The sequence below is a fragment of the Euprymna scolopes genome, chromosome 3 (assembly GCF_053919585.1).
Source record: "Euprymna scolopes isolate OS-2025 chromosome 3, ASM5391958v1, whole genome shotgun sequence".
NCBI classification, from domain to species: Eukaryota; Metazoa; Mollusca; class Cephalopoda; order Sepiida; family Sepiolidae; genus Euprymna; species Euprymna scolopes.
Genome location: NC_136484.1, coordinates 113,868,479 through 113,895,298, shown reverse-complemented (window position 1 = coordinate 113,895,298; position 26,820 = coordinate 113,868,479). Strand labels below are relative to the sequence as shown.

Genomic DNA, 26,820 nt, shown 5'->3' with positions numbered 1-26,820 from the left:
AAGTTTAACGGGTAAATGAATGCTAATAAATCCTAATGAAAAATAAATAAAAAAAATAAGAAAATAAATAAATAAAAGTGGGGGAAAAAATGAACTTATGAAATAAAAAAAATCTTTAAACAGCCATTGTAAAAAAAAAAAAATAAATAAATAAAATAGAAATAAAAATAATGATTATCGTATGCTTGAAAAAATTTAAAATTCTTGTACGAATCAGCAAGTTATTAATTTTTGACTTGCCTGATTAAACGTGGACATTAATTTCCACTAGTCTTCTTTTAGTTTTTGGAATACTACACTCACAAAACGGACTGTATGAAGGTTTGTAACATTTAACAGTGAAAATGGTGCGCCGAGTCAACAGTCTGGAATAATAATGTGAGTTCATTCCCTATGGACTCTAAAACAGCTCGGTCGATTTTTATGAAATTTCACACGGAGGTACTTTATGTGCCTGTCAGTGTTCTTAGATAGGTTTTCTGTCAAAATGTCTTTGATAAGTATTAAAGATTGAAATAATCCGACGAAAGAAGGAACAGGCGATTTTGACTTAAGTTAACACCTTACACAACCTAGCATCGCAAGTGCATTTGAGAAGTTTTATTACCACACAAGCTGAATGGCCTGACATATAGGATCAACAGTAGCTTCTTTGATATGACAGAGGTGCATTCGAAACGAATGTTTCTGTTCAATGCACAATTGAAGCGTGATACTTGACTTTTTCATTTTAAGTTTAAATTCAAGCCATTATTACTGCACAAGCAGTAATGCCAGGCATATGAAATCAACAGTAAGTTCTTTGATATGACAAGGGTGCGTTCGAAATGATTGTTTCTGTTAAGAGCATAATTCAAGCATAATACTTGACTTTTGCATTTTAAACTTTAATTTAAGCCATTATATATTAAAAATAATTTTATAAAATCAACAGTAGGTTCTCTACAGTGCAATGTAAACTACAATATATTGTGAATGTAGTCATTGCGAGAGGTATGTGAAGCTTCCTCCAGGTGCACCCTGATGAGTCTCCAATTAGAGCAGGCAATCAATCGATTTGATTGAAAATTGGGCTATTTCATCGATTTCAATGACAATAGAAACATAGGAGCTTGAAACATTTGTTGATTATCATTCAATCCCGAGCAACGTCGGGTCATTCTGCTAGTTATAGATGGATTCCAAAAACAGCGCTAAAGATTTAAAAACTATTTTCTGTGTCTGCAGGTACACAATTGGGATGACAAATTAAATACTTTTTTTTCTTTGCATTAGTTTTAAGTTTAGACAAGATCCACAATAACGGATTTTTGTCTCCACCTGGCACGATCACAGGTTTGGTCCAATGAAGGCCAGTTTTATGGAGATCCTGCTCATATTTTTATCGACCTCCTCTCAGTTCCTTGACAGCAACTTTAAATTTAACAATTCTGAAATTGAGGAAGAAGAGTGATAGAAGAAGAAAGGAGGGTTAGAGAGAGTGAAAGGGATTAGAGTGAGTGAGTGAGAGAGCGTGGGAGGAGAATTAGACAGCGATGAGAGTAACAGTGAGAGATGAGAGTGACAGAGAGAGAGGGAGGAGAGTGAGGTCTCTAAACTATCCCGGCCACCATTCTCTGATCTTGCCCTCAATCAGTGTGACGTCATAATGCCTTTAGATGTCATTGCTCTCAACGTGGTCGTGGTCGAATTGTGTAATTTCTAAGATCCAATAGAACATTCCAGTTTCCATGACAACAAATCTTTGTTCCATCTTCCTCATTGTGAGCAAGCTCTCGGAGCTGTACAAAGAGATGGGTCTCACATCAATCTAGTAGATCTTCCACTTTAGATGGTTCCTGATCCTGAGATTACAGTAACTATATAAAAAAAAAATTTACATTTCCAATATGGTTCCTTCAACTTGTGGCAATGACAACTGCAGAATTTAATGACCTGAGGTTGCTGGTATTTTTATCGTACAAACAAAATAATAATCTCAGATTTCATTTCAGTGAGAGTATTCATGTCTGTAAATTTTCAGTCAGAAATCGACAGTTATACGAATTGATTAGTCAATACTTATGTTGCTTTTTTGTTGTTTTTATATTTTAGAGCCACCAAAACCACCTCCCTGCCAATTAGCAGGTACCTGGTACAATGAGCTTGGCTCGGAAATAATTCTTAATTATGATAAATCAGGTTTAATTAAAGGTAAGTTCACTTCTAATTTTTTAAAAAAACATTATATTCAGAGTGTACCAGAAGTAACCATCTACTTTGAAATGTAAATTTGCATCAAATTAAATGTTCACTTTTGGAACAACTCTTTAATGTTATTCTAGTTTAAACTTTTTAATTCAAAATTATAATCACATATAAGTCTGTAACAAAGCTATTGACACGTATATAGCAGCAGCAGCAGCATTTCACATATGCAAATGACCAAGCTGTGGTGCGAGGTGACGTCACAGCGAAGGAAGAGGAAGGAGAGAAAAGATAGAGATTTGGAACCACATGTCAGCAACAGCGACTTTGAAGCACATGTCAGGCAAGATAGACTTAAAAAAAACAAAACAAAACAAGATGGGATCTGAACTTTGAACAAAATTGCCAGTCAACCATATGCTGTAGGGAAAACTGCAGGATAGCAGCTAGTGTGTAGCTGCAGACTGGGAAATAGATAATTGACGCTGAGAGAAAAGCCAGGATTCACCCATATTGTCACTAGCTTGGAAAATTATGTTTGGTAATAAAATGATAGTTAATAAATGCCTTGCATTTAAACTGAAAATGAAAAGTGTATTTCTTTCCTTTGAAACTGTCTCTACATACAATGCGTTGGGTCCGAGTGAAAATGTAACAGCCACATTACAAGTGATAAAAAGTAAAAACAATAAAAATAAAAAACTGAAAAAAATAGGCGAAATAATTTGTGTTTTTGCCTTAAAGTGCAAACCGGAGTTCTGTCCCTTACATGTTGAGCTGTTTAGATTATTATGCAAAATTATCTCCATTGTAATAATTTTACTTGCTGGAATGATTATTTTCAGAAAAAACACCAGGCAAGAAACAAAAGAAATTGCCAGTCAGAATCAAATAGAAGTTTATAAGATCCATTGCTATTTATGTCTGACATGGAAAATCCAACTTTAGTTTATATGTTTCCGAATTTTTAAGAGGAGGATTGATAATTTGCATAATTTCGATTATTAAAACTACGTTTCTCATCTTGAGTGTTATTCTCACAACGTTTCGGCTGATGTAACCTTCAAACTTCTTCAAGTGTATCCTGTCAAACTTTGAAATCTCTCTGTTGAGCTTGGGAATCTGCATGGAATTTCGAACAGGACCCTTTATTTAATCTATGGGGTGGAGGTAGCATTCACTTATTTTGTTTCATCCATGACTGTGTAAAAGTCTTAAGCAATTCACAGTTGTATTCTTAGTATTACCTGCACTGAGGATTGAACCTTCAGTCTCCAAAAGAGGGTCACTTGGATCTGAATTTTATCTAGTACATCCATTATACCATGGGTCCTTTCAAACTTATGAGTTTAACAGAAAGATTCCCAAGTTCAACAAGATACACATGAAGAAAGTAAGGTTGGAGATTACATCAGCCAAAATGTTGTGAGAATAGCAGTTAAATTTATATATATATCTATAAAAGTGAACGTGTCTGTGTGTGTCTGTGTACATTTCCCTACGCAATAACTGTCAATTTTAATTCTACAGACTCGAAATTTGATATACAGGGTACTGAGATTTGGGGAAATCTTTGTACCGTTTTCGGCCAGAAATTTGGCTGTTAAGGGGTCAAAGTTCAACGATTTGACCTTGGAGAACTCTCCCAAACTCCTCCGCCAATTTTGGGTCTAAACACTGAAATTTTAGATATAGGTTCCTTGGACATGGATCTAACTTAATAACTTGATTTGAGCCCCAAACAATAAATGTTAAGGGATCATAATAGGGGTCAAAATTAAAAATATTGACCGCTTTTATATTTTTTTAATTTTATTTGCTCAACATACACATCCAAACACCCGGGCAATACCAGGCTGAAATGCTAGTATATTAGATAAAGAAAACAGTTCTTATTTGTTTATTCATGAACTTGTCCTAGAATTTTGGTAAAAAAAAACAAAAAAACGACAGACCTTCATGCACATATATATATTCTTAAACCACATTCTCTTGTTCCCTCTGGAGTGTTTGATATTGAGTGAACAATGCCAGGTAACCTGGTCGATTATTATTTTTAGAAAAGTAAAACAATTGGATTTTGGAAAATGTGTATTTACACCTTTCAAACTTGCGAGTTTTACAGAAATTATTTTTTTATAAAACTTTAACTCATTTTGTCAAGCTTATGTTTTTTTTTAATCTCTACTTAGAACATTTTTAATCAATATGAGGATTTTCTAATAATTTTAAAGCTGAAAATAGCTTTTGTTCAGTTTAAATGCGTCCAAATTTCTTTCAAATTTCGAAGAATCACAAAGTCATTCACCTCCCCCCACCCTTTTTTTTTTCTAACCATTAACAAAATATTAAAATGGCTTAGTTATTTACAAAGAATCACAAATTCATTCAGATTACGGATAATTTCTTAATTATTTTTTTAAAAGGGTTTTAAAAATTTCGTTTTATTTTATGCTTTTATATTTTTATTTTAATTATTCGACTGATAGTAAATTAAGCAGATTATAGTAGATTAATAATAAATTAAAAAATTGTTATGTTTAAATCAAGTAGTGCTAAGATACACGCGGAGGCAAGAGATGTGATTACACAATATTATAAATATAGAGATTGTTGTATGATAAGAATAATGTGGATGCAAGGGAGGTAACTTTGTTATTCCTAAATCCTAAAAGGAGTTTAATTTGCAGTTCAGTTCAACAACTACTTTGGGCACATTAAATGATATAAATCAATCTTGCAGTCATAGATTTTATCCCAGATTTGAATAATGAAATCAAAAAAAAAATATATATTAGCAAAAGATTTATATTATTTGGATTCTTTGGATAGTTGTTCTCATCTTAAGTGTTATTTTCACAACATGTCAGTTGATGTAACCTCAGATCTTTTTTCAGGTGTATCCTGTTAAACTGAGGTATCTTTCTGTCAAACTCGGGAATCTACACAGATTTTAGAATGGAACTGTTTATTTAATCCATGAGGGTTGCATGTTCTCGGTCTGTCAGCCATAAATGGGTAGAAGTCCCAAGCTTTAACCTCTAGAAGTATGTAACTTATAATTGAATTTTACCAAGCACTTTATCCACTATGCCTTGTCGACAATTCTAGTATGAATTTTAGGAACCTTAAACCTATTTTCGTTTTTAGATGTACATTCTTAATACTTATTGCTGTATATCATCTTTCTATATATCTTTTTTTACTATTATTACTACTTATTACGATATATATATTAGTGATGGGAAGATTCAAATAGCTTCCTCCGATTCCAATACAATTACTGATTCTGTTCTAAATTCCCGATTCCGATTCTTTTTAAATTTCTAAATATCCAGAAGATTTTTTTGGTGAGGGGGTGGTGAATTACTATTGTAAAACCTCATAATATGCGCATATAATTTTAGTTTTATTGATCGTTTAAAATCAATAAATATTGATTGATAATCAATAAATATTTACCATTTCATGGCTTGAGCCAAGGAAAAGTAAGTTCTAAATAAAAACAAATAAAAAGAATCGTTTTTGGCATCAGAAAATACCAATTTTTACCGATTCCGACACTTCAAAAAGTTCCGATATTTTTCAATTCTCGATTCCAATCCAACACTAGCATATATAATTGTTCCTAGGTTGTGTATACGGCATAATCGCATTGACACACTGGTTCTCATCAGATCACCAAAGTTAAGCAACGTTGAGTCTGGTTAGTACCAGATGGGTGACCATTTGGGAATTCTAGGCGCTGTATGTGCTCTCTGCTTATCTCGGCATTTGTTTCCAGTCATCCTGTGCTTCACTTGCCACTGGTATTTAACAATGTCGACTCAGGGGATGTGTGGTTGGAGATTGCGTACCTCCTGCCACAAAAAATTCGTGCAGGCAACCCTCCGTGGGTATCCTTACTCTGCCCAAGACTAAAGGAGCCTGTTTAGGTGGTGTTAAATTCTATACTAGGTAAACTTAGTAGGTGTTTGTTGCTCAGCATATTAGCTGCTTCTTTGAGTTTTCTTTCTTTCCATTATTCTGTATAATTTTTACTTTGTCACATAAAAGGTAGATAGTTTCCTTTTTCCTTCTATATATGATCAGCCATTCTTAACTTTTCAGTTTCTCTACCTTTTACGGCTTTTTGATGTTTTTGTGATTTTTCATTTAGTGGAGGACAGATTTTTCTACATTTTCTAACTTATTGAAGCTCCTTTTGCAAAAAGAAAAAATCCTCATTAGCCAGATTTTTATCAAACTTTTCATGAAAAGTTCTTACAAATTTTATAAAATTTTCTATGAAAAAAGAAAAAAAAAGATTTTTGCGCATAGTTTTTTTTTTTTTAATATACGTTTTTCTTTACATGTTTTTCTTTAAATGTTTTTGTCTTTGAAAAACAAAATTCTTTGAAACTTTCGTTGAAAAAAATTTCTAATATATTTTTCATGAAAAAAATAATATTTATTTTAAATAATTAAACTTATGGTACATCTCACCTTGTGTTAAAATTTCGTTTTCACATTTATCGTCTAACACTGTTCATGCCTTTTTATTTCTGGCAACTTTTCTGGCTACCAGAAAATGCTCTGATATGGCTTTCAGTCAGGTTCTGAATCAGTATAATTTTGTTTTCTTTTTCTAAACTTTCCAATTTGAGACGTTTTTTCTTTCTTATTTTCCCTTTTAACGTCACCAATTAAAACATTATCTCGTATAAATAGTATGAACAGGAGCAAAGCTTATATTTTTGGTAATGTTTAAAGGTTGCACACAGAGAAGAATGCAAGAACAATTCAGTATAAGTATGGTTTAATGTTGTAATTTGTTAATCATTGTCTATATAATATTTCTCTTAGTCTGTCTTATCCACTTCCTCTTGAAAACTACTGCGCTGATCTGACTAAAATTTTGTTTGGCTACGATAAGGTGCAGCAAACTATTATGGGATCTGTTTGATGCACAATTAAGATTTAATAGAGATTAGTCACCATAATATTACATTTACTCTAGAAGTTTTCTTGGAAACTATGGGCCAATCTGACAAAGTTTTGAATGAAGCTTTGCTATGATAAGGTGCAGCGAACTAAATATTATGGTATCTGTTTGATGCACAGTAAGGGATTAATAGAGATTAGTATTTAATGCAAAAATTAGCACTAATAGGCAAAAAGTCTAATTCATTTATATTATCATTAATTAATTATTATAATTAATTATTCTCATTAAATATAAATATTATCATTAATTAATTATCATTAAATATCATAAATATTATCATTAAATATTATAAATTAATATCATAAAATATGATGAAGTATTATCAATAATTATTATTAAATATTATAATTAAATATCAGTAATTAATTATTATTATTATTAAATATTAAAATTAAATGTTATCATAAATTATTATCTTCATTAAATATTATTATTAATAATTAATCATTAAATATTAATTTCTATCTTTAAATATTATAATTGAATATATTATCATTAATTCATTATCATTAGAGTATTATCATTAAATATTATAATTATCGTTAAATATTATCAATTAATTATTATCATATTAAATATTATCGTTAATGAATAATCATTAATTATTATTATTCAATATTACAATTTAATATTATCATTGATTTTTTTACTATAATTATTATCATTAATTAATTATTATAATTAAATATTATCATTAATTCATTATTATAATTACATATCATTGTTATTAAACTAGCCGAGGTGTTTGGTGTTGCCCGGGTGTTTGGAGGTGTATGTGTGTTGAGCAAAAAGAAAAAAAAAGTGGTAGCAAGCAGGCAGGCTCGAACCTGTGCTGTGAAGAAGGAAAAGGATGTGAGAAAAACAAAAAAAAATGTGACGTCTTTGCTGTTGCAACCATCGTCAAACAGGAAGTGGTGAAGGTTTAAATTAAGGCTAGTCAATCGAAAAGAGAGGATGACTCTCGAAAATATCGGCGAAAAAAAGCGAACCCTCCTTGTAGAAAAGTGCTCAGTTGAGGGAGAAAGAAGTAATGTTTTTAGCCAATTTTGCAATATTTGTCATCTGAAGGGTCGAGCTTCAAAATGATACTAATCTCGTGAAAATCCGTTGCATCTGTCGAAAGCTTTAGGCATACATACATACATACATGATGATTGCAACGTCTTGTCAGACGAGTGCCACTCCCTCAGACATTTAAAATCCATGAGCTCAAATGTCTGAGGGAGTATCTATACAAATATGATGTTAAAGAGTATTAGCTTTGTACGACAGCTAAGTCTCTCCCTCGGTTCAAAATGTTGAGATCCAGCAACAAGCAAGAGCAAGATAGCCAGCAACAAATTAAACTGCAGACCAGCTTAATGCGGGTACTGGTCTTCTGCTTTATGGTTTTTTAAATCAGAGATTTGCTTCTCCTAGAAAGGTTGCCTTCACCACGGCTTACAGGAGCCCTCTCTACCCCATACATACATACATACATACATAATACATTTAACATACATACATACATACATACATTTAAACAGACATGTGAGATTTATATTATAGATGAGGAATCATTTGGAATTAAATTTCACGTTTCGTTTTTAGATAAATGTGACGTCAAGTAAATGTCGATAGCCATTTTATTTTGATTTAGCTTATTTACATAATGTTGACACATTTAAAATGTGCTTTTCTCAATTTTACATGCATTATATTAAATGGATTTTAAATGGAAACGATTCCTCATCCAGTAATGTTTAACAAAAATAACATAAAACCAAGTTTCATGCCTATACAATATTTTTCTGACATTCTTCTTTGATCACGACCTTTAAACATTCCTACTTTTTACCTGTCATTTTTAATGAACGGTTTAAAAAATGTTATAGCTTTAGTAAAGTTCTTTGAATAAAAGCGATGACATATTAGTCAAAATGTTTTTATTTAATTTGCCTTTCTGTATTTCTTGGTACTACCAAATCAGGCTGTCTGTAGATACCAGCTTCATGACCTAAAATGTACCAAACTTGATGCTATTGTTTGTTCTCAACTTTTTTCTTTGCAAAATACGATCATGTTCTGAAAAGTAAAAGCAAAAACAACAATATTTCTTACAAAGCAACCAAACCAAACTCTTTGAATAAATATTTGAAGATATAACGAACTTGAAACATAAAAGCTTTTATCAAAAAAAAAAAAAAAAAAATCACTGGATTCAACATTGAATTGTCTGAAAAGAGTTGGGTTAGTTATGCCGTTATAAAAAAAAAAATCACTGGATTCAACATTGAATTGTCTGAAAAGAGTTGGGTTAGTTATGCCGTTATAAAAAAAAAAAAAAAAAATCACTGGATTCAACATTGAATTGTCTGAAAAGAGTTGGGTTAGTTATGCCGTTATAAAAAAAAAAAAATCACTGGATTCAACATTGAATTGTCTGAAAAGAGTTGGGTTAGTTATGCCGTTATAAAAAAAAAAAAAAAAATGTCAACCAAACAAAACCCTATGAATAAATATTTAAAGATATAACGAACTTAAAACATAAAATTTTTTATGAAAAATGACTGGATTTGACAGTAAATAACCTGAAAAAGTTTGATATGATATAAAACAAACCAAAACAAACAAAAATAAATAAATAAAAAGCAAAACAAAACGATCAAATTCTGTATTTCTGAGTTTTTCACTGTGTATATGCTATGATCACATTTCTTGAATTTCCAGTTTCCGTGTCTTTAGTTTTGACGTTTGTTTTCTCTTTATTTTCAGGCGAATACCGTACTGCCGTAGAACGTGAAGAAGGAACAGCCGGTAACACGCATTCACGCATCTACGGGATTGGTAACTATAATGAACCTAATACGACTTTTGGGTTTCATGTTGTTTGGCGAAGAGGAGCATCAGTCACAGGATTTGTAGGTAAGTCGTAGTGATGAGATGATTCCATTATTTTCCAATTCCAAGACAATTACCGATTCTGATTCTTATTTAAATTTCTAAATATGAAAATATGAGGGGTTTTTGTGTGTGTGTGGGGGGGATTACCATAAAAGTCCATGTAATATATGCATAAATTTTAGAAAATGTAAATACACGATTATGTAGGTGATTTATAGATTTTAGTTTTACTGGTAATTTACAATTATCATCATTTTTATCTTTACTTCAATCCATGGAAAATTAAGCGAACGCATAAAAATAACAAAATGTCGTTTTTGCCATCATAAAATATGCACCAATTTTACCGATTTCGATACTCCCAAAAATGTCCAATTTTTTTTTTTTTTTTTCTCGATTCCGATTAATCATACCAACACTAGTAAGTACTCTTCAATTTCTGATGTCTAAATTAAAAAAAAAAAAAAATGCTATGAAGAGGATATTGTATTACTTGAATTATTGAACCATTTTTCTCATATTAAGTGTTATTCAAACTATGTTTCGATCGATGTAACTGATCTTCATCAAATGTATCTTGTCAAACTCGGGAATCTGCATGGAATTTTGAACAGAACCCTTTATTTAATCGATAGGGATAGCATTTCCTCATTCCATCAGCCATGACTGGGTAGAAGTCTTATGCAATTGCATTCTTAGTATCACCCCGCACTGGGGACTGAACCTTCAACCTTCATAAGTGTGTCACTTACAACTGAATTTTATCTAGTACTTTATCTGTTACACCATGGATCCTTGAGGAGGATGTTATAGTTTGCTTGAAGCATTGTGCATAATGTGTAAGGAGTTATGTTTGAAGGATACAACAATTCAGTTTTGTAGAGAAAAAAAAAAAACAAAAAAAAAACACTTGGACACAAGACAATGTAAACCGGATAAATAACAATATTGAAAGATTTCAATAATTTTCGATTGTCAATTATTTATTTACCAACATACAGGATGGTATCAGTGGTGTTATGTTCTTTGAATTTTCAAGGTAAACCTCATCTTCGAAACGAGAAAAAAAAAATGTGTTTCACGATTCTGTGTGAAGAATGGAGGTGCCGGAAACAGGAAGTTATAGTATGTCTGTTGCATTAGACTGTGGGGGTCGCCTGGCCTTTTTGGGGGAACTGACTTCCTCCACAAATAATAAAAATAAAAATAAGAAATCTTATGTGCAACACAAACGGAGGTTTATTTCCGGAATAGAAATAACAAACAATAACAAGTTAAAACATAGTTCTCAATATTTCAGAGTTCTCTTTTTTTGAGTTCATATGAAAGATGGAGAGTCTCTTTTTTTTGTGTTCTTTGAATGTTCAAATATGTGACAGAAACAATATTAATGTTCGTCTGTTAAAAGAGAGTATTAATGCGTGGAGCAATGGAAATGAAATAATTGATGTTTGCACGCGTGGTAAGTCCTAATGAGAAAGCGTTGAATGAGTCGGAAGAGTTTAAAGAGACGAAAGAATGCTCGAAAGGCTAAGAGACTAAAGAGATAGATTTTGTGTTTGTGCATGTTTATATTCGATTTGATCGGCTCCAAACGAGCTCTAGAAAATCAGTTTTAAAATGTGTCCTAGGAGGAATTCCATTGGATGGAAGACATCACATGGGGTGCTTTCAACTAGGTCCACACCTTTGGTATATAAAGGTCACGCCGGAATTTGCGTGGGTGTCATTTTTCATTTTTTTAACGCGCCGAAACAATCAATTGCACTGCGTGCCTAAATTGTATTTAACGGTTTTAAATTTGAATATTAAACTGTGCCAACTGGCACAAATACTCCCCCCAGATTGGAAAAAAAAAAAAGAAGTTTTTTTTCCATATGTAATGTATTCCTTGAAATGTTTCGGCCAGTGGACTTTCCTACCCGTTTTTGTCGTGGTTTTGGTGTCCTCGTCATTTTCTGCTGGTCTCCCATGTTCTAAGGGAATTTGTTCTGGTGGGGAAATTGTCTGAGGGTATTCCTCAATGTATGCTGGTTTAATTCGGTCGATCGCGATGTTGTCTTTCCTGTCTTTCCGTTAGACAGTAAAATATTTTTCACTTCTGTCCAAAACTTGGTATGGTCCAGTGTAATTTGGACAAAATGGCTTTTTGACCGTATCATTTTGCATGTGTGAAGGTCGTTCGGTATATATGTTTGTTTGTCAGCCCTCCTGGTGGGGGTAAATTTGAGAGAAGACATTTTATTCTTTAATTCCGTCACAAATGTAGCCGTGGGTGAAATATCTGTGTATGCATTAAAATACTGTCCAGGTAGTGTGACTACGGATCCAAAAACTAGCTCTGCTGGTGTGCTTTGTAAGTCTTCTTTTATTGTGTTTCAGATCATTAATAGGATTAATGGTAAATTATCTGACCAGTCCGCGTTGTTAAGACTCGTAGCCAAAGAAGTTTTTAGCTGTCTGTGAAAGCGTTCGACGAGGCCGTTTGAGCAAGGGTGATAAGCAGTAGTCTTTATGTGGGTTGTTCCCAACAATTGGTGAGAACTCTGCGAAGAGTTTCGATTGAAATTGCGAACTTCTGTCCGTTGTGAGTATTGACGGTACTCCAAAAATTGCTATCCAGTCTTTTAGTATTGTTCCAGCTACTGTCGCTGCCGATGTGTCTTTCACGGGTATGGCTGTTGGCCATCTGCTGAACCTATCGACTATGGTGAGAATGTGGGTGTGTCCTTTTGAGGGTGGTAATGGCCCCACCAAGTCAACATGGATATTGGTGATCCTGGCATCAGGCGCACTGAAAGTGCCCAGCGGTGACTTCGTGTGCCTGTGTATTTTATTTTTCTGACAGGATACACACGTCTTGGTCCAATTTCGAATATCTGTATTCATATTCGGCCAAACAAAGCGGTCTGTTTTATTTTTACGGTGGCTCGTTTGCCTGGATGCGACATATTGTGAAAATGTAGAAAAACATGTCGTCTGATGCTTGGCGGTATGTATGGACGCGGTTGTTCTTTTGCTGTATCACAATAAAGTGTTGTTACACTAAAAGGTACGGGCATTTCTTTCATTTGCAAAGACGTTTTCTGTTGTACGTCAGTGAGTGTCTTGTCCGTCTTTTGTTCTTGTGCAATTAATTCCATAGTTAACAAACTGGAATTTAGTGAAGTTATTGCAGCTCGTGATAATGCGTCCGCCACGATATTTTCTTGCCCCTTGACGTATCTGATGTCTGTGGAATATTGGGCAATATAATCAAGGTGTCTGATTTCTCTTGGACCATATTTATCTACATGCGTATGCAGTGCATATGTTAACGGTTTATGGTCAGTGTAAATACAGAAGTTTCTTCCTTCTAACAGATGTCTAAAATGTTTAATTGACAAATAAATTGCTAATAGTTCCCTTGAAAAGGTACTGTACTTTGTCTGTGTCTTGCTCAGTTTGGCTGAGAAAAACGATATAGGGGTCATTGTATCCCCTGTCAGTTGATGTATAACTGCTCCTACAGCTATGTCTGACGCGTCTGTTGTAAGTGTAAGCTTCGATTCTTCGCTGTCCTTAATATAATTCAATTTTGTGAAATTGACTAAGGCAGTTTTAGCTTGATGGAAAGCTTTTAAAGCTGATCCGTCCAGTTTTAATTGTTGATTTCTCGTTTTGTTCTTCAATAATGACGTTAACAGTGCAAGGATTGTGGAACAGTTGGGTAAAAATCGTCTGTAATAATTAATTATACCTATGAAGCGACGAACTTGTCTAACAGACGTAGGTTGTAGAAAATCCGTAATGGCGCTTACTTTTTCGGGTAATGGTGATATACCATCCTTATCAATTGAATGTCCAAGGAAGTTTACTTCTTGCTGACTGAAAATACATTTTTCCAAGTTTATTTTTAAACCGTAATGGGACAGTTTTTGAAAAACTTGTTCCAAGTGTTGTTTATGTTCGTCGAGGTTTCTACTAGCAATTAGGACATCGTCCACGTAAGCGAATACGAATGGAAGGTCCCTAAAAACCTCGTCTATTAACCTTTGGAAGGTTTGACAAGCGTTCCTAAGTCCGAATGGCATTCTGACGAATTCGTAAGGTCCAAATGGTGTGGTCAGTGCTGTTTTGTGGATATCTTCATCTGCCACCGGTATTTGGTAATACGCTTTTACTAAATCCAGTTTGGAAAATACCGTGGCATTTTGCAGTCCGATTGCAAAATCGTGAATGTGTGGGATAGGGTATCTATCCGGTACAGTTTGTGCATTTAATCTCCTGAAATCGCCGCATGGACGCCATGTTGTCGCATCTGCTTTCTGTACCATGTGTAGAGGAGATGACCACGCACTTTTGGAAGGTCGGATAATTCCTTGTTGCAACATGCGTTGAAATTCGTCTTTTGCGATCTTCTGGGGGTGGCGTAGACGGGTTGTCTATTCGTTTTAATATAATGCTTTGCATTATGTTTAATATTATCCGTGACTTTGAATGGCTGAGTAAGTTGTGGGTATTTTTGAAACAGCCGACGAATGTACGTCTCTTCAGGTAAGGCAGAACTAATCCCAGTAGACTGGTATCTTGTGGTGATACCTTTAATTACGATTTTTGTTTGGTTATCAGTCAGTGTGCGACTAGTCATGTCTACCGATAGATTAAACCGTGCTAGGAAATCTGCTCCTATTATTGGTGTCGTCACGTTGGCTATGGTAAAAATCCACGGAAATGTGCGGCGCAGGCCGAGATTGACGTCTAAATATTTTTCACCGTATGTCGGTATTTGTGTGCCATTAGCTGCTTGGAGGTGGTAAGGCTGTGGAATAGCTTTTTGTTTACGTAGAGGTGGTATCACGCTGATTTCAGCTCCAGTGTCTATTAAGAAGTTAAATCCATGATTATTATCACGAATAAAAAATAGACGACTTTTAGTGGAAAATCCAGCGACAGTCGTCGTCTCTACTGGCCGGAATATTCGTTTCCCTGATTCTTGTTTTTAAAAGAACAAAGATAAGTGCAACGCCGAGCTTGTGTGCCGAATTTTTTGTGGTAAAAACAGATTTCGTTCGCTCGTTCCCGTGTGTTGCTTCGACCTTCACTAAGACTTCGTTTTCGGTAGTCCAATCGTTTATTAAATGAGTAACGATGGTTTATTTGCCTTAATTGCTGCACTTGTTGAGTGAGATTTTCGACCGTCATTTTTAGTCCCGATATATCGCCGTCGCACGTCTGTTTCTGCTGTGCTTGTGCTGAGTTTACTTTGCGGTGCCTCAGATTTTCATGGATTCGATCTGCCATATCGGCGAGTTTTTCAATATTTGTCTCTTCCGTTGTGGGTGCTAGGATTTGTACTGTTGTGTCTGGAAGTTTATCCAGCCACAGACTTCTCATTATATTTTCGGACATTTTGTTGTCCCCTAGCAATGTACGCATGTATCGCAAAAGTTGTGACGGAGTGCGATCTCCCAATTCTACTTGGGTGAAAAGATTGCGTAACCTTGTTTCGTTTGAAAAGCCTGTCCATCGTAAGATGGCCTCCTTAAGTTCGTTATATGGGTTGTCTTCTGGCACATTCTCCAATAAATCCGCCACCTCTTCGACGACGTCTGCCGGAAGTTTTTCCACCAAGTAACAGCATTTGGTTCGTTGAGTTGTTATCCGCTTTGTCTATATGGTCTTTATGTTGGTAGGATTAAATGCTGGTATATTTACCGTTAACGTTGCCAGAGGTTTTTCAACACAGGAAGGTTCCATGTTTGTTTTCTTCGCTCGAAAGTGATTTCAAAGCCTTTAAACTGTCAACTGACTTTTTCCGATGACGCGGAGCTTGAAACTGTGGTCGAAAAAAAATTGTCGCTTTTGCCGCTGAGTCATGGTTGTTTAATAGCTTATAAGATTCCGTTGTGCATATGATTTCTGCGTCGGGTCACCAAATTATGGGGGTCGTCTGGCCTTTTTTTGGGAACTGACTTCCTCCACAAATAATAAAAATAAGAAATCTTATGTGCAACACAAACGGAGGTTTATTTCCGGAATAGAAATAACAAACAATAACAAGTTAAAACATAGTTCTCAATATTTCAGAGTTCTTTTTTTTTTGTGTTCTTTGAATGTTCAAATATGTGACAGAAACAATATTAATGTTCGTCTGTTAAAAGAGAGTATTAATGCGCGGAGCAATGGAAATGAAATAATTGATGTTTGCACGCGTGGTAAGTCCTAATGAGAAAGCGTTGAATGAGTCGGAAGAGTTTAAAGAGACGAAAGAATGCTCGAAAGGCTAAGAGACTAAAGAGATAGATTTTGTGTTTGTGCATGTTTATATTCGATTTGATCGGCTCCAAACGAGTTCTAGAAAATCAGTTTTAAAATGTGTCCTAGGAGGAATTCCATTGGACGGAAGACATCACATGGGGTGCTTTCAACTAGGTCCGCACCTTTGGTATATAAAGGTCACGCCGGAATTTGCGTGGGTGTCATTTTTCATTTTTTTAACGCGCCGAAACAATCAATTGCACTGCGCGCCTAAATTGTATTTAACGGTTCTAAATTTGAATATTAAACTGTGCCAACTGGCACAAGACTCACAGAATATAATTAAGTTATTGCTGAAATATAAGCTGGCATCTATGTTTAATACTGAATTATTGCTATATTTTGTCAGTAATAATTATATTATGTTTTCACTTAGATATAATTCTAATTTATTTGTTTATTTATTATACCCATATGTTTATACATAAGTCGTGTAAACCAGATGTAAGGGGAATAACTCATTGTAACTAATGAGGTTGGGGGCTGTTAGAGTTACTTCCCCTGTAAAAGGAAGCAGTCAAAATTGTATCAATTCTTTGGATTAGTTATTTTTTCCCTTTCTCGTTATAGTTTTTTTTTTTTTATTTATTTTGTGGACATATTTTATTTGTTTTTTTTTTTAATATTGTTATGTAAATATTTTCATGTCCTATTTACTTACATAATTATCTAATATAACGTGCTCAAGTGCTGAATTCTTGTATCTTGTACGATTAATACTGTACTAAGTCGTTACCATCACATGGAAAATATAGCTCTGTGTTAAAATGTGTTAATATTGAGAAAATTCCTTTAATCTCAACTGGTTATATCTGATAACTCATCTTCTTTTTTTCTTTTTTTTTGAGGGTGGGGGGGGGTATTTTGATAAAATTTGGATATAAAGCTTCTGGGACTGACTTTCCTTCCTAATCTGAAATTGAACACATACATTAAATCTGTTGCTAAGATTGTTGGTAAAATGGTTGGATCACTCTACCGCTCCAGTCGGTATCTTACTGCCGATGCAATCCTCTGTCTGTATAAGAGCTAGGTACGCCTTAAAATGGAGTACTGTTGTCACATCTGAGTAGGAGCTGCTTGGTGCACCCTATCCAGACTTGATAGAGTTCAAAACCGGTTTCAAACCCTAGTAGGTAATGCCCTGTTCTCTTCCCTGCAACCCTTTTCCCAAAGAAGAGACGTTGCGAGTTTGTCGCTGCTTTATCATTATTTTCATTGCAAGTGCTTGACTAAACTCCAACCTATGACCCCCCTTGCAAAACTTTCACAAAAAAAAAAAAAACCACTTGACTAGCTACAACCACTGTATATGATTTCACCCACTCTCTATCTGTACCCAAATTTGAACGCCAATTCCATGAACGAAGCTTCTTTCTCAGAACTGCCTGCCTGTGGAACACTGTTCTGCTGGCCTGCTTCCCGATTGAATACAACATGGTAGCCTTCAAATACAATGTAAATAAGTTCTTGTGGAGTCATCTCCATAAATAATCAAATTCTACCAGATTTACACCATTATCGATTAATACACTACCATCTTACATTCATTAACTCTTATCCTCGAGTGCCATTCTGGGCCTTGATAAGTGGTGACTCCCAAGTAAAAAAAAAAGTAACTTTTTCTATTATAAATTCTTTATCTTGTGTGATTAATAGTTTTTTTTTTTTTTTATGTTATTTCAAGTTAGTTTAGTATTTTTGGTGCCCATTTATTTTTTGATATTAGTGTTTTTAACTATATGCACACAATATTCTGTGTCTCTCCCTCGGCCCCCAAACCACGAGAGTCTATGCCATTGTTCTGTTGAATGTAGGCAACATTCACCCTAGGCAGGTTGAACAAACTTCCCCCTTTGGAGGAAGTTTCAATGGAATATCAAACTCACAAATGATCTCTAGTCGCATGTATATCCCAGTTAAGGGTTGTTTGGTTGTTTTTGTTTTACGGCATATCAACCCTTTTCAGGTTATTTAATGCTGAATCCAGTGATTTTGAAGAACAATTTTTTAATAGAGTATATTTGTTTTTAAGTCTGTTTCTATTTAACCCATAGTTGGGACCCTAATAGGTACTACCCTTCCCAGTCAGAGTGGACCTGGGAGCACACTCCCCAAAGCCCGCAAGCTGGGGCCTCACCATCGCATATAGTTTAAGGTCATATCCAGGACCACCAGTTAAGGGAGATGATGATGTCAGGTTTTTGCAACTCTTGTAAGGAGGTATCAACGTCCTCCTACATACAGCACCTGCTATGCCCAAATAGTCACCCATCTGTTACTGACCAGGCTCAATGTTGCTTAACTTCAGTGATCTGACAAGAACCGGTGTGTCAACATGATTATGCTGTATGTTGTATTGTGTGTGATTGGATATGTTTGTTTTTTTTCTTGACATTATTTATTTAATTTTCCTGACAGGTCAGTGCTTTTCAACATGCGGTTTAGATGCTTTAGACAAGATGGAGACGCTGGAAGTAAACTGGATTTTGTGGCAAGGTATAGATAAATGCCAAGATCACTGGCGGTCAACACTGTATGGCATTAACACATTTACCAAATATGAACAGGCAGCTGGTAAGAATCTTTGAAAACCATTTCTGGTTGTCTTCACCAAATTGTATGTGCGCACTTGCTTATGAGGTGTAGGCTACCTACTTGAGTTTCTCAACATCTGGAATCAGTTTTTTTTTCATTAGACATACCCATGACCGTTGACACAAAAACAAAGCGACATTCATCCTAGGCAGTTTGACCCGGTCCCTAGGCACATATACAAGATGCGGCAGAAATATCTCCCACATTTTGACATGCGATCTTCCCAGTCGCGCTCGAGCAATTTCTGAGGAATCATTAATTTGTATGGATGGAACTTCATATCAGTGTGTAGAAATTCTTCTGATTGTTCGATTAGACAATCCCAAGGCCAAGACATGTTTGAAAGCTGAATGTGCAGGATATTGAGTAACAGAAAGTCTCGCAGCTCAAATAGTGTCTGGCGTCAGAATGCTTTGAGGTCTTCCACTCAACTGGGGGATCAACCTATCTTTTGACTACTGCACTATCCACAAAACAATTTCCATAATTTCAACTGCATTGAAAAATTTCTAATTGGACTAATTGTACCTATTTACTATGCCTCCCCACGGGACAGAGTTAGACACCAGGGTCGTTTTTTTAATGTGGAGAAAAGGTACAAAAATAAAAATTGTCTCAGTCGTGAAGGATTTCTCCTCCACCGAAAGAGAACAAGAAAATGAAGTGCAGCATCTGAAGAACAGATACTACACTTTGATCTTGACCAAAAGGCCAAGCAACAAGATTACAATTACAGTTGATTACAATTGGACTAATTGTAATCAACTGGATTTTTCAGATTAACTTTGAAAGAGTCTTCATGCAATTTTATGCCCGGTTTGCTTTTATTATGTTTTACATCTCCTACATTTTCCGCTTGATGTTTTTAAAGGACATGTACATCTTTACAATTTATGACTATAATAAATTGCAGTTTCATATAATGCTGTAACCAGCAAATTCTAGTATTGCTACAAATATAATTTGCTGATTTCTTTCTGTCCTCTGATTAGAAGAATAGCAAGAATAGTATTTTTTTAAACTCAGTGGAATAAGGACTTTGTAAATTGTTTTTTGGAGTATTCAGCCGAACAATAAATTTTGATTGTAAATTTCAACTTACAGTTTTAATTTCTTTTCGCTTACATATATATAATTATATATATATATATATATATATATATACACTCCTATAAAGTTGTTTTTATTTTGTATTGATATTCATATTAAAAACCCTTTTTTCTATTTATTAAAAAAAAATACAACTGTTATATATGAGTCATTGAATTGCATTTATCTGCAAAAGATCTAGCTAATTTGCATATTCTTTTAAACATTCATTTTAATTCCTTATCAGTTTTTTCATGGGATGATCATCTTTAGTTAACTATTACATATAAATATATTCATGCAGATATTATACATGATTTATACTGGCATAATATTTGCATAAAACGTTTATAGTAAGCACAAAACTCTTTCCATATATATTTATGGATGCGTATATATTTTTGTTTAAAAAATTTTGCCTACCAAACTCCTCCTAGAGCTTTGGTCTACGAACATGAAACTTTATATATAAGGTATTTGAACATATGTGAAACCTTATATTTGTGTTTTAACCCCCAAAAATCGGTGTGAAAATTTAAAAAAAAAAAAGAAGAAATTTGCCAGATTAAGGTCGAACGCCGGCATTTCGTATACGTATGTTTAAATTTTTAACCTTGCAGCAAACATGTCTTCATAGCTCAGTCATTAATGGCAGAGAAAAAATAAATTGTAGGCTAAACGTTTACGTTTCAATTCTTGGTGATGGCGCAGGAGTTATTTTATTTTATTTTTAAAACTTTTTAAATCATTATATTACATTGGGTCCAATATAATATAATAATATGAAATCTACATTAATTAAAATATCATATTTAAGCATATTTTACGACCGAGCAATGCCGGGCGCCCTGCTAGTATATATTATATATGTGTATGAGAAAAATATACTTATTTCACCCTCTATTTATACCAGTCCTTTAATTTATGAAGCTCGATGTAACTACAGAGCATATACAAATAAACAACAAAAAGTCTATATTCCAAATTCCAAGTCCATCTTACCGTTTATTTTTTTAGCATGTTAATATGTCCAATTCTTGACAGCACCTGTTTCATAGCGCAGAACCATTCATATAATTTTTAGGTCAATTTTAAAATATTTTCCATCCTGACTCATCAGAAAAATAAGAACTCATTAACTTTAAAAGGCAATCAAAAGTATAATTACATATTGCAACTAATATATTATATATTTTTTTACAAATATATTTTTTTAATAAATGGCAAGATGAACAAAATCTTTGAATTTGGAATATAGACTTTTGTTATTTATATATACACTGTGTATCAAATTATTAACGAGTTCACATTATTTTAAATATTTAAGGAACGAGTGAATAAAAATTCATAAAACTTTGAGAAAGTGCTTACAGTACTATTCAGCTACTAAGTCAAAAATAAAATAAAACAAAAAATAAATCAAAAATAAAATAAAACAAAAAAATAAATCAAAAATAAAATAAAACAAAAAAATAAATCAAAAATAAAATAAAAAAATAAATCAAAAATAAAATAAAACAAAAAAATAAATAAAAAATAAAATAAAACAAAAAAATAAATAAAAAATAAAACAAAAAAATAAATCAAAATTAAAATAAAACAAAAAAATAAATCAAAAATAAAATAAAACACAAAAATAAATCAAAAATAAAGTAAAATAAAAAATTAAATCAAAAATAAAATAAAAAAATAAATCAAAAATAAAATAAAACAAAAAAATAAATCAAAAAGAAAATAAAACAAAAAAATAAATCAAAAATAAATCGAAAATAAAAAGTATTTAAAGCAGTTAATTAACGAAACTATGACAGAAGATAGGAATATCTGTTGATTTCAGTGTGTCAACTTATTAACAAGGTTGAGAAATAACACAATATACCCATAACTTGTTTATTGAAATAATATTCAAACATTAAATGAACTAGGAAAAATGCTATGTAGTTATTGTGTTCTAAGCAATTTCTACGTTGACATAATTAGTAGGGCATATGCAATCCTTTTTTATGAATGACTTTAAAAGATGTTGGTCCACAGAATTAGTCAAATTTGTGATTTCGTTAACAGTTATTCCTTGCGATACCTCTTGGAGAGCATCCCACAACTCATCTTTGCTCTTAAATTGGCATCTACTTACATAGGGACATCGCTTCATGATACTCCAAAGGTTCTCAATTGGGTTTAAATCTGAATTCGCTGGCCAATCCACTTGCATAGAGACGTTGCTTTATGATACTTCAAAGCTTCTCAATTGGGTTAAAATCTGGTGAATTTGCAGGCCACTTCATCTTCCGTAGCCCAGAGAACCTCAGTTGTTGCAGATACTCTTTGCTTTTGTTTGCTGTATGCGAGAGAGCATTATCCTGCATAAAAATAATGGTTCTTCTGAGCGTCAACCTTTGCTTCTTCAGCCATGGTGCAAAGTGCTCTTTCAGAAAAGCTATGTAAGCATTTGATGTCACTTTTACGCCTTGTGGGACTCTCCATGGACCAACTAAAGTACCTCCGATAATCTCAGCCAAAATCATTATCCTACCACCACCTTGTTGGTGCCTTAAACGCTGATGACGATGTCGTCTATCTAGGACCCATCCCTTGCTCCAGCCATCTGGGCCATCAAGAGTGACACGCACTTCATCCGTGAACAAAACTTTGGAAAAATCCGTTTTTATGTTGTCCTCTGCCCATTTCTATCGGTTTTGTATGTGATGTTGCTTTAATTGAGGCTTTTCCATGGTTTAACAAACTTTGCCACTTATTTCAGAAGGTGACATCGAGTACTTTTTGAGACATTCTTTAATCTGGCTTGGTCAAAGACTTCTCGACTTGTCTGGAAAGGATTCTTAACAACTTTACGTTTAATTTGGAGTAAAGAACAGCACAAAATAACTCAAGATTTACCTTTATCAGCTCTCTTACGTACCTTTGTAGGGTCCTTGACAAAGTTCTTCACAGTTTGATGGTACTTTCTTATCATTTTCGATATTTCGAGGGTAGTTTTAACTTTTGCTAGCTGTTCTGTAATAGGACTCTTGTCAGAACTACTCAAACCACCTTTACGACCCATTTTATTGACTTAACAAACTGCCTTATTAATAATTTGACACACCTCAAATACCGTGGATTCAGCAATTACGATGGCAAGTTGTTTACATTGCGCAGAACAGTACAAAAGTTTCACAGTACACGCAACTCAGCATTGCCAACGTTTCTGAAGCTTTTGATACAAAACTACCAGTAAGTTTCTGAAACTGGTAAAAAAAATCTTATCTCGTTAATAATTTGACACACAGTGTATATTACTCTTTGACAACCTAATTGTATTAACAGTGTTGAGCTTTTTCTATTTTGATAAGTTTTGCTTTGTTAACGATATACTCTTGGATAACCTATTTGTATTTATGTATGTGTGTGTGTATATATGTATATATAGCTTTGTGTTTTTATACTAATATTAAATTGTCAATGTATGCATACTGTTTTCAGGTCCGCGCCAGAAGGAGAATACACACGTCCCAAATCGTGCAGGGGAAGATATTGAAGAGGAAGTGCCGGCCTCTGATTCCAGCCACAGTATTCATGACCGGCACCTTGCCATCATCAGCACACGCACCTTGTTATTTTCTGCAACTTCAATACTACTGATTTGCTTGTGAGCTGCCACAACTCCCTACCACATAACCACCACCACCACCACCACTATACATCTACTTGTCCTGTTTCCCTCCTGACCCCCCTGGGGCCCCTCCTAACTCCTGCCACATCCATCTGCAACAAAAGACAGAAAACATATCTTGCTGTTAACTGATAAAAGGTGGTTGTCCTTTCCTTGTGCGTCTGTCAAAAAATCTGCAAGCCGGTTCTGTCTCTCTGCCAGGAGAGACGGCAGTGGGCAGAGGAGGGGACGGGGGGTTGTGGTAGGATAACCTGAGGGATTTGGCAAGGAAACGTGGCAGGGGTTTGAGAAAAAAAAGAAATCATTAAAAAAATAGGAAGAAAAAAAAAGAAAATATATGGAGGACTAAGGAAGGGGGGTCCAGAACTTAACCAAATTGTCTGGTTGTTTACAAAAAAAAAAAAAAAAAAAAATGATATATATATATATATATATATATATATATATATATATTATATAAAGCTAAGCCAGACTAACTGGATATATACTATGTGTCCAAAAAAATTTTTAAATACTTTTTTTCTGTTTTATTTTTCTGTTGTTTATTGCTGTTTCTTTGAATTCCCAACCCATCCTTACAAAAAAAAAAAAAAAATTGAAAACGAAGTCTTTTTTTGTTGTTCAATAACAGAACTGTTCTATCATTTCCCCTTTTTCTGCAAAAAAAAAACCCAAAAAAAAAACAAACAAAAAAAAACAAACTTACCAAGATTTTACCCTGTCCCCAACATTAGGTTGATTCTTCCCCTTCAAAATACAACAACCCAACCAGATTCGATCTGTCCTAAACTTTGTTCTGTAATCATGGTGATTGTGTAGGAGCGTGCATGCGTGTGTGCGTGCGAGCATTTACAAATCCGCATATGTGATAAACGTAATCTTCTCTCTCAGCCTGTGTGCCCCATCAGGTAGTGACGTTTGCAGCGTTAAATCCCGTTTAGTTAAACTTATAACTAAGGTTAGGGAATCTCGTGTCTTTACAACTCAAAACCACTTTTTTAATTCTTCAGATGGTCTTAAGATGTGTCCGTTCAATCTTCACTTTTAGCGACGAAAATTTTATTTCGTAATTAAGTCTAACAGACTACAAAAATATTTTTTTGCAAACAGAAATGTAAGTGACTACAATAATATTATTTGTAAACTTAGCCTGACAGGCAGACAGACCAACTGAAAGACTAATGGACAGAATCTTTTATAGTAATGCATCAGTACCTCAAAATGGACGGATGGAAATGCTATTTCAAATTGAAGCATCATTTACGAACGAAATGCTATTTCAAACTTATGCAATGACAAACTAATTAAAATGCTATTTCAAACTTAAGTATAAGAGACTGATGAAAATACTATTTCAAACTTTAAATTTAACATAAAATACTGATCGTATGATGGATTGAATTACTTATGGAGATGCATCAAAATGCTATTGTAAAATTAAGACTAATAGATTGACAAAAGTACTATTTTAAACTTAAGCATGGCAGACCAACGAAAATGTGATTCTAGACTGAACACACAGTCAAATAGATCGATGGATCAACAGACTAGTTAATAGAATAGCTTATCTAGATTTATCACTAAATCTAAAAATATTTCAAACTTGTGTTTCATTGATCAACAAAAATGCTCTATTAAACTTAAATGTGACTGACTAATAAAAACAATATTTCTAACATGAGCGTGGTAGACTAATAGATATCCCTCTTTTACAGATACATAAAATCAGTTAATTTTTTTTTTTAATAAATGTTTCAACTTGACGTAAAGTCCTCCTTGTTTCCAAGTGTAGAAATCGTGCGAAATCCATTTCAATAGATTTAGCCACACAACCCGCCAAGGTGAATTTCAAAGATTATTAGCAGGATTAAAATCCCAAGTTAACCTATTAATGGCCAAGTTTTTTTTTTTTTTTTGAAAAAATTTATTACCAATAAATTTATTGTAAATACAATATTTGTGCAAAATTTTTACTTGACTTTATAGATAGGGTATTTATTAATATATAAAAATCCAGGACTGCTTACTGATGTAATACTTCTAAAATAAAAATGATATTTCAGATTGAAGGGTCATGGACTGATGAAAATGAAACAAACTAACTAAAATGCTATTTAAAACTTAAGCATAACAGACAGGTGAAAATGTTATTTCAAATTTGAGTATAAGAGACTAGAAAGAATGTTACTTCAAATTAAAACAAGAAATTGGCAAAAATGCTATTTCAAATTCAAGCATAAGAAATTGGTGAAAATTCTATTTCAAATTCAAGCAGATACATCAACATATCTAAAAATGCTATTTTGCAATTAAGAATCATGGACTGACTAAAATACTATTTTAAACTTCATTTTTGATTGAAAAAAAATAGATGAAACTGATTGTATCTTTACTCTAGATTCTCATAGTAAAAGGGAAAATGAGTCATCAGTGTTGCCAATCTACATTAGAGGCAAAGTGTAATATTTGAAAGACATTCCAATGTTGATGAGTAACTATAGATATCTCAGAAAAAGCACTATAGAATTTGCTGAAATATAATTAATTATCCTCCTGGTTCTAAAAACATGACTAAGTGCATTAATAGTCATTCGTGTTGATAGGACTGACAGATCAGAGGCAGATAAGATTGATCAATCCCATATTTTGATATTAATTAATGACAAGTTCATAATTTGATAAAAAGTAACTTCCAAAATTTGCAGTGTTTTTATACTTATAGGGGTACTGAGGCTTCAAATAAAATGATTTATTACACTCTGTCCTGAGAGATGACAAGTTAGTCTGCAAGAGAGAAAGAGTTATAGATATGAATACTTTACAAGATACTATCTTTAACGCTGAGCTACAATGAATTCATTTTAATCTTAAATTTTGAACTTATACAGAAAATAAATTTAGAGTTTGAAGGTACACAACTTCTATTATATTATTCAATTAAAGTGAGTTATCCTCCACAAAGCTAATTATTATTGTTTGCTGAGTATTTTAAAATATTTCATTTTACCAGCCGTTTGAGTCAGACTAAATAATTTAAAAATGAATTGTAGCTAATTATGTTACGTATTTTGCCAATAACATGGTACAACAATAACAAATAAAA

At 33.6% G+C, this 26,820-nt stretch overlaps 1 protein-coding gene and 1 pseudogene across 8 annotated transcripts in view; both read left to right on the top strand.

Annotated features, from left to right (window-relative positions):
* LOC145258181 (uncharacterized) overlaps positions 1-24,183 on the top strand; it is a 905,094-nt gene extending 880,911 nt beyond the window's left edge. For all 8 annotated transcript variants that reach the window (XM_080116026.1, XM_080116065.1, XM_080116089.1 and 5 more), the window contains 4 exons: positions 2,095-2,193; positions 9,929-10,078; positions 18,779-18,934; positions 23,528-24,183. In XM_080116026.1, coding sequence (XP_079972152.1) covers positions 2,095-2,193; positions 9,929-10,078; positions 18,779-18,934; positions 23,528-23,697 — 575 coding nt within the window. In that variant the 3' untranslated portion in view covers positions 23,698-24,183. The remainder of the gene's footprint in view (positions 1-2,094; positions 2,194-9,928; positions 10,079-18,778; positions 18,935-23,527) is intronic.
* On the top strand, positions 5,825-5,941 carry LOC145265626 (5S ribosomal RNA; annotated as a pseudogene).
* Positions 24,184-26,820: the final 2,637 nt, after the last annotated feature.